The sequence below is a fragment of the Mytilus californianus genome, unplaced genomic scaffold, assembly GCF_021869535.1.
Source record: "Mytilus californianus isolate M0D057914Y unplaced genomic scaffold, xbMytCali1.0.p SCAF_11, whole genome shotgun sequence".
Taxonomy (NCBI): Eukaryota; Metazoa; Mollusca; class Bivalvia; order Mytilida; family Mytilidae; genus Mytilus; species Mytilus californianus.
The window spans coordinates 61574405-61583763 of NW_026262593.1; the positions used below are offsets into that span (position 1 = coordinate 61574405).

Consider the following 9359-nt stretch of genomic DNA (forward strand, 5'->3'; position numbering starts at 1 on the left):
ACCCTTTTCTGTTCTTATATTGGTACGGTAGTACCAACAAACCAAGTTTTAAGACAACAAGCTTGCTTTAATTCATGTATATATGTACATACAGATGTGATTCAAATGGATTCAAACATCTATAATTCACTATTTGATAATTATTTTTCTATTATTGACAACATTCCTTTCCCTGAAAACTTTTGTCTTTAGGTTGTAAAAGAATAATATAAGAAAACTACAGTTTTTTTTAAAAGTATGATATTATTTTCATCACTGTGACGTCTTATTCGAATTCATTTTCAAATGCACAGTCAAAGGCACAATTGACATGTCTGGAGCCGCCATATTGAATTGCTTAGATTAAAAAAGGTTCAATTAATACAACATAATCAAAAATAAAACAACACTTATCTCAAATAACAGTTTCGTGAAATTATATTTTATTCTTAATTTATATGTTTTAACAGTCCTAGTGCACTGTTACCTTTTTAATGCATAATAATAGGAATATCAGGAGTGAAGTTGAAGATTTGGGGCGATTTAACGGCTGTACCTCTTCAACTACAGTACTATTAACCCTTAACTACCTTAGCCAGAATGTTATTCAAATTATCAAAATGTGTTGTACCTTGGTAAAAAAAGTGATTCATTAGTGTACAGTCGTAATGTTAAACTCAGCATTTTAATTCACCTCTTACTGAATTCTCCAAAAAAGAAATAAAATCCCTAAATTTCCTGAAAATTTTTATCGAAGTTGAACAGTAATAACTCTCATCAACATTGTTCAGTGCTCGTTTGAAGTTATATTGAATTGACTATTTTTTAAACGAAGGAACATTTAAATTTAAAGAGAACAGCAGACTGTTTTATTTTTCTTCTGATATATTTTCATTAAATCAAAGAATTTGGACCTAAAATGTATATCATCTTAAAATTTCCTAGTAAGTGAAAAAAAAGAGGATTTTCTTTTTAAATTTATTTTGGCAACTTTGTTGTTCAGTAGACCTTAATTATTAGATTTCAATAGTTTTATCAATTATCCGTATGTGCAGCTGTAGAATAAACATCCACACCCTTTTACCGGTTACTATATAGATGTAATAGGTAACACAGATCAAAATATTCTTAATTTATCTTTGTATTAGTGGTGTAAAAGCATGCATTCTTTAAAACCACTGAAACCTGATACATAAAAAGTGCCTCGTATCAGACGTTTAAACCTTAATAATATTTTTTCTAAATAGTCAAAACGATTTGATAAATACTCATATTTCCTCATTATATACTAATTATGCAACTTTTTTGTTTCCAACTACAGCAAATTTTATTTTGAAATGTTTTTCTACATCATTTTTTCCTTTGAATTTTAGATGTTTTTTCACAAGACACAATGACATTACAAAAGATATCGCATGATTAAATTGACTTGCTAGAACATTCAATCAACTCTCTCTCATATAGGAACGATATTGTCTGTGTAATAATTTTTATGAAATAAATTTATTCATTGTCATTTATGTAAGAAAAAGGCGTAAAGATACAAAACGGGAAATGGTTAGAGGAGTCTCCTTATTCATACAAAATATATATAAAAATCTTTCCATCACTCCTCATCTGTCTTTGAATACGGTACAAAAACAAAACAAAAAATGTTTGAATATACATGCTATGATGACCTATGAGACTAATTTTATGTCTTATGTCACGGATATAAGCAACTACAGGTCATCGTGAGCCTTCAACAATGAACAAAGCCACTCTTCATGAAATTCAAAAAGGGTGCCAGTTTTACCAAGTTGTTAAACAGAACATTATAAGAACAGACCATAGACTCGTATTTTTCTCGATTTTGTTTTATTTGATTGGTTGATTGATAGGTGTTTAACGCCACTTTCAACATTGTTAGTTATTTTATGGCGGCTGTTTTTATAAGTGGAGGAAGCCGGAATACCAAAAGAGAACCACCGACCTTTAGTAGGAAAATAAACAATCCTAGTCAATTAAGATTGAAGTCGAACGCACCTGCCACGTGCGGGACTCGAACTCACAACCTCAGTGTTGACGGGCTACTGATATAGTAGTTGAACTACTGAGACCACTCGGCTACCTATGCCCCTGATTTTGTTTTGAAATAATGTAGGTTCAACTATTTTCGTGGCTTTCAATATCCGTGGATTGAGGAAAATGGTATGCGTGTATATTGTTGCCAAAGTTTTCATATAAGTATAACATGTATAAAGGAACATTTTACTTCATTAGAAATTCATCGTTTGCCTGAACCTACGAATTCCACGAAAATTGATATCAAACGAATGAAAATGAATCCATAGTAGTTTGACTCATCAGATCGGTGAGATATCCAAAAATAATTCAACTGAAAAAGGCAATTTTTGGACGGTGATGTTCCTTTGACTCTTCTTACGGTGTGTATACTTCACAACTTGTTCGCTATGCCCGTGTCTGTAGTCGCGTTTTAGGTTTCAACGAATGTTATGTATGTAGAACTGATAAATTATTAAGTCAGGGATTTCGTTACAACAAATTAATTAAAACCTATACCAAATTCTCTCAGTAATACATATATGTGATTAGGACGTTTGGCTGTTTTTGGGGTGTATAAATATTTTGCCACGTCTAGTCTGTGTTTTTGTGTTTTTTGTTTTGTATCGATCTGATGAGTAAAGTCCTTTTCAACTGATTTTTATAGTTTGTTCTTTTGTTGTATTGTTACACATCTGTCCGAGTTTACGCAAAAGGTTTGGCGCTAGCAAGCGTGTTAAAGTCGTCACAGCTAGTGAAAGCTTGTCTAAATCCTATTTGAGTTTTAACGTCCATTAAAGTTTACTAGCATACAAATGTCCAAACATTATTTTTTGCATGTAAGATTAGCAAAGAACATTGATATTTTGAACATTCATAGATTCAACGTACTATGATATGAATTTTGAAAAAGCAACATCTTGTATACCTCCGATTATCAAACAGCATATAATAGCATCTAAGTTATCTTTGTAGTCAGATGGACCCTCTGAGATGAATGCTATTTCGTCTGGATCATCCTCATCATCATAACGTCCTAAATTATAAATCTTTGATTTCGATTTCTGGACACTCCATGGGTTCTTAACATTTGTGATATGTTCTGTCATCTTTACTGACCTCTCATTGTTAGTATACTTCACAGGTGTCAAAACAGTCACATCAAATGTGTGTTTCTAAAATAATATAAAATATTTTTCAACTTCTAAAATTCTGCTCAGTCAAGACTTCCTGATGCACAAAAGAGGGACGAAAGATACCAGAGGGACAGTCAAACTCACAGATCGAAAACAAACTGACAACGCCATGGCCAAAAATAAAAAGACAAACAAACAAATAATAGTACAGATGACACAACATAGAAAACCAAAGACTAAGCAACACGAACCCCACCAAAAACTGGGGGTGATCTCAGGTGCTCCGGAAGGGTAAGCAGATCCTGCTCCACATGTGGCACCCGTCGTGTTGCTTATGTTATTACAAATCCGGTAAATAGTCTAATTCGGTAGGTCACATTCGTGAAAAGGGAGGGTATTGTAGTTACGACATACAACATATCCGATATCATCTGTGAAACGGTTATTCCACAACAGTCAACCAACTCGTGATGGCGTCCGTAAAATTTACGAAGGGATGATTTCAACTTCACCATTTGGAACTCTCAATGTAACATTGTTTGCCCTTGAAAAAAAGAAGTCAACTCGATTGTTTTAATGGAAATACAAATGCTTTACAGCTCAACACATGCGCATCATGCACTATGTTAAGGTAATGTAGCGTTGCGTCCGAATCTTTCCTATAAACTATTACCACAATTAAACAACAGCAACGATGAGAAATTGTTTTTTTCTGCGAAAGTTTTTCTACGGTTTTCTTTTTTATCCTAAGATGAAAACAGAAATCCATTCCCCTCCCTCACTGATTAAATAATTATTTTTAGAATATAATGTAAGAACGATAAACATGATATCAGGGTTAAATCCCCTCCTTCCCTTAGTATAGAAATTAAACATGTACTATAACTTGATCAAAAAAAAAACCAACACGTTATAGATTTCATGCGTCCGAAGCGCCTATCCGGGTTTACCTTCACCTGAAATGCTCAAAGCCTAATATTTGAATATCAAGGATGTATAAGAATCAAAACAATTGAAGAGCTATATAACAAAAAGGACCTAAACAAGATAGCCAAATCCATCTCAGGTCAATTTAGCATTGCTAAGACATGTTAGATGTTATTAAAAAAGATATCTAATTTTACAGAAGCTTGTAGTACTGGAAAATTATTTGAAATAAAAAAAGCAATTGGTTCAATCTTAGTTTCAAATAGGACTTATAATTTTAAAGCAAAGTTTGACCTGGCTCCTGATTGAAACTTTAGGGTAAAGGAATTAAGTATATTTGACTTTTTTTTTTAAAACAGCGTACACCACTCATGCACTGACAAATTACAAAAAACCTACCTAATAAATTGCTGAACAGAAAATATGTTAACACGATATTCAATGTAACCTTGCATAATGTATAAGAAATGTAAAAAAAAAGTTAAAAACAGGATCTGAATATCGTGTCTTCTGTTATTTCACACAGACTTCAAAACTTTAAATTCTGCATTCGATTGCACTGCATTTTTCCTCATTTTTTATACCAAGTTGAAAGTATTAATGTCTTAAACATCTTAATCATTTGTTTCTGTTTCTAAAATAAAATACATCATTCTGTATTTTTGTTTTGCATTAGAAATATCCAATCATTAAATACGGCTGATGACTGACATATGTGTATGAATGGAAATATTCAAGCTTTGGAAAAAGATGCTGTTAATATGAAGGGGTCATTCAAGCATCATAAGTCGAAGAAAAACTGACAACGTCATGACAACATCATGACAAAAGACGAAAAACGACCAAAGATGAACAAGTCTACAAAATACTACATAGAAAACTAAAGATTGAGCAGCACAACCCCCAACAAAACCTGTTCAAATGCTCCAGTTGAGTAAGCAATTTCTGAAAAAGCAGTCAAACATAAACTCTGCAGATGTGTTCAAAGTTAAATTACGGGTCGTTTAAATCATCTATGAAATCCGTTGAATACTAGTATACATAACAGAAAAACAAGACATTTACATATCATTAATTTAGTATACTAGTATTGTATTCAACACTTTACAAAGCCTGTGTGGAACGCATGGGTAACTCTGTAGCTGATAACAGAGGCACTTTCACCAGGATTACAGTTCACTCCATTTATCATAGCTACATGTACAACACACCATGTACAGTTCCGAGGCAAAGATAGTTTGTCGATTTCAAATCTCATTAATCAATACAGCAGATACAAATCCAGAGACAAAAAAAAAACCAAACTAAGAAAATTGCTAAAGACAGAGGTCAGGTTATCTGACAAGTTAATCGTCTGTTGTTATGCATATATAACCCGCCATGTGAACACAACTTAGTAAAAATGTAACAATTTAGAGATAATTGTATTGTATTTGAAGTTTTGCGGACGTCCATCGGTAGTTTTACTGTCGCAAATTTAGTTTACCTGGCGGAGCGTAGTGGAGACAGGTAAACGATTATTTGCGACAGTAAAACTACCGATGGACGTCCGCAAAGCTTCAAATACAATACAGTTATCTCTATTCTAATGCAAAATAAACAAATCATTCAATTTTAGTCATTATTATAGTATACATTTTCATTAAACAAATATCCCGCGAAATGATGTTATCTTCTTTGGCGCCTAAACTAGGTGACGTCATGAGTATGCTTCTGGCATCAAACGTAAACACCGGGCGTTTTCTGGCTTCTTGTCCGCTTCAGAATGTAATAAAATTTGACAAAAGGAAGATTTCTAGGTGCAAATTGTGAGTTTATTTGCTTATTATTGGAGAAATTACATGTCAATACATTCCGGAATTCAAAATGTCGGCTTCCTTAGTTACAGACAGGGAGATAGAGAATTTCACGCTTAATGTCATCCAATCAGAACCATTGATACAAAATAATTGCATTAGAATTGTGAATAAGACACAATCGGTAAATTACAGATCAGACGAATATTGTGTTATCTTAAAATATAACACCACGAAAACATGTCGTTTGTCGTTTTAAAACACACACACACATACCACTGTTGGAGGGGTTGTGTAAAAGAAGCACATCCATGCTAATGAACTCTATATGGTGCAAGCGTGCACATGCGTAACCTATTATTTAAGATATGTTAACGCTATATGACGGGTCACAGGGTCTTTTCTGCTACGAAATTAAATTTGACAATTGTGAAATAAAATTCATCACGATTGTCGTAAGTTCTAGCTTTTAAGAAAGGAACAAGGCCTGCTGCTTTCAGTAATGTCCTAAATCTCAAGCTCACCCGGATATTTGAGATGAAAGCTTTCGTTGAAATGTGGATTATTGATTAAAGAAAGTAGCAAGATGTTTTTTTTAGTTTCGTCAATGAGAAGGATCTGTCTGAAATATGCTTTTTACGAATACAACAGCAAATCGATAAGTAGAGTCGCACAATTAATACCAATTCTAATAACGACTGATGAGATGTCAATTCACCAAACTCAAAACATATGTTGTTGATCAAAACGTCTAGCATTTTTATTATGTATTCATGGGTTAATATGTTGTTGGAAAGTGATCACCTTAAACAAGGAATTTGTTTCTACGATTCAAATTTTTGTACATTAAACTTGCAAAAAGAAGTTTTTTAAAATTTTTCAATGGGGAATAGTAGTGTAAAGCTTATAAAAATCAAAATTTTGATATTACAGTAAAATTGTTAAGATGGAGATCGAAGATTTTGGAGTAGATATTGAGACCACATCTGATTGAAACCAATATTTGAAAATATCTTAAGCCGTCTTTCACTATCGACAAAATAGAACATAAAGGAAGAACGTTAGAAGGGTTGTTAGTTTTTGTGTAAAATATACACAACTTCCCGGTTCTTGAAAGAGTTATAAACCCTTGAGCTCATTGTTCGTCGTAGTTTTAGTGCGCTTTTGAATGCATGACCAAAAAGCACTCATCCATTTAGATAAAATATGCCGTTTATATGGATATGACTCGAGCTTTAATCATGTTCTGCTGGTAGACTATCAGTCCTCGAGGGTATCATCAGCTCAGTAGTCAGTACTTCGGTACTGACATGATTTAAAATAAACCTTTTTAACATTGCCCGTTTATAAATTTTGAAATTATTTAGAAACTAAGGTTTCAACTCCCTTAGGCAAAGTCGACCTTACATTGAATAGGCTATTTTTTTATGTCCTTTTTGGTCGTAAAGATCTACAACTGTTTCGGTTCTTATACATCCTTGGCTTTCAAATATTTGGCATTGAGTATTCCTGATGAAGTTAAATCCAGAAAAGCGCTTCGGAGGAATGAAATTTATAACGTGTTGTTTTAATTTTTTTCTTGCATAGTCGTGAACTGCATCGATATGTCACCTTAAGTTCTTCTTCAAGTAGATTGAGTGGATGCTGCGATATTTTGAAGGCTTTTAACTATCTATGTTATTCATTGTTAACGTTAAAGGTTGAAAGTTTTATTGGCAAGAATGCATGGGTTTAACATATTTTTGGGTTTAGCTATATAATATCCTCTTGCGGATGAATACCTTGGATGGAATGGGTTTGATGGTTGATTTAGGTATATGAAGAGACTGTTATAGTTTCATTTTTAAAGTAATCATGTATTGTTTTATATACAATTGTTTGAATGAAAATGGTGTTAATGTTGATAAAACATGTAACATTCAAACCCTTATTAGCGATTTTTAATTCTAAAAATGTGAATTTATCATATCTTAAAGTAGTTGTTATGGGTTTAAATAGCCCTGTGTATAGCAATATCCATAAATATTGCAACTTAAATCTACCTAGAAGAATTTTTTTTATTAACGGAAGTGTTTTGGTCCTCTGGAGAACTCGAATTTAAATGAAATCGCCAAACAATCTCATACAATTCAATTTATGAGAAAAACCGAATATCTAAGCAGCATTATATTACCTTAAATCGAATTATAGGTATTTTAGATTCTGCAGCACTGCGCATCACTGTTTCCCTGAATGCTCCTTTTCTAAGTGAAATGATGACTGGCAAAACTGTTTCTCCATAAACATCTGTTTAATATTGAAAGTAATATATGCATATGCATAAATCAATTGGCAACAAAAATTGAACCAAAAGCGGAACAACGCATTTTTGGGGATATCTAATGTCATGGTTGTTGCATATTCAACAAACAACAATGTTCGATATTATAAGTATTGCTATACACTTAGCATACGGTTCCCAGTAACCATAATTACGTACAATCTCAAATATGAAAATTGATGTCACAGGAATAATTACACAAAATTAAGAAATCGCAGTAGTTATGGTTTGATTAAAAATATTTCGAAATGTCTTTCTTATCGTTCTAAATTAAGGATGTACTTAGGTCTGGGTTAGGAATTTTTGTCAGATGTTCGGACTCCTTGGTTTTTTCCCTCAATACAGGGTAACATATTTTGCCCGATAACACCAATTTTTCTTTTCATTTAAGACTTCAAAGAGTTTTGATTTAGGTTGTGTTGCTATACATCTACTATTTATCATTTGTTTATCAATTGTGATAATTTATATAGCTTATATATTTATTCATTCATAAAAATACTAACATTCAGCCATTCTTTTGAAATAATGAATGTCGTCCTCGTCTTTAACAACATCGCCTCTTTCAAACTGTTTGAATCCTTTTTTAACAAGTTCCTTAAAAACCAACAAAAAGTCAAAGTTTAATTAATTGGAACTGGAATATGGTTAGCTTCGTATCCAATTATGTATTCTATTCTATTTTTTGTTTAAGCATCAATACGTATTCAAACATTTTATTAATTTGCAATTTTACGATTTTGTGATCTGTTTTTTTTTTCTCTCGTTTTTGTCACAAAAAAAATAAATCAAGAAAATGTCTAATAAAGAGGGCCGAAAGATACCATAGGGACAGTCAAACTCATAAGTCAAAAATAAACTGACAACGCCATGGCTAAAAAAGAAAAATAGACCAACAGAAATACAATAGTACACAAAACACAACATAGAAACCTAATGACTGAGCATCACGAATCCCACCAAAAAACTGGGGGTGGTCTCAGGTGCACCGGAAGGGTAAGAAGATCCTGCTCCACATGTGGCACCCGTAACTCGCTTTACCTTGCTTGGTGTGCGGTCTCTGCATAATATAACATAAGACTGTTTGAATCAAGAAACAATATCAGTGATTAGAATATCGTTGTTAAAATCATATTTTCAAAAAATATTTGCATCATC

At 32.7% G+C, this 9359-nt stretch overlaps 1 protein-coding gene across 1 annotated transcript in view; it reads right to left on the reverse strand.

Annotated features, from left to right (window-relative positions):
- The window catches only part of LOC127719267 (uncharacterized), a 30439-nt gene extending 21722 nt beyond the window's left edge, over positions 1-8717 (reverse strand). The window contains exons 1-3 of the mRNA XM_052225281.1: positions 8708-8717; positions 8055-8167; positions 2951-3197 (exon numbers count right to left, since the gene is read on the reverse strand). Of these exons, the coding sequence (XP_052081241.1) occupies positions 2951-3197; positions 8055-8167; positions 8708-8717 (370 nt within the window). The remainder of the gene's footprint in view (positions 1-2950; positions 3198-8054; positions 8168-8707) is intronic.
- Between the last annotated feature and the right edge of the window lie 642 nt (positions 8718-9359).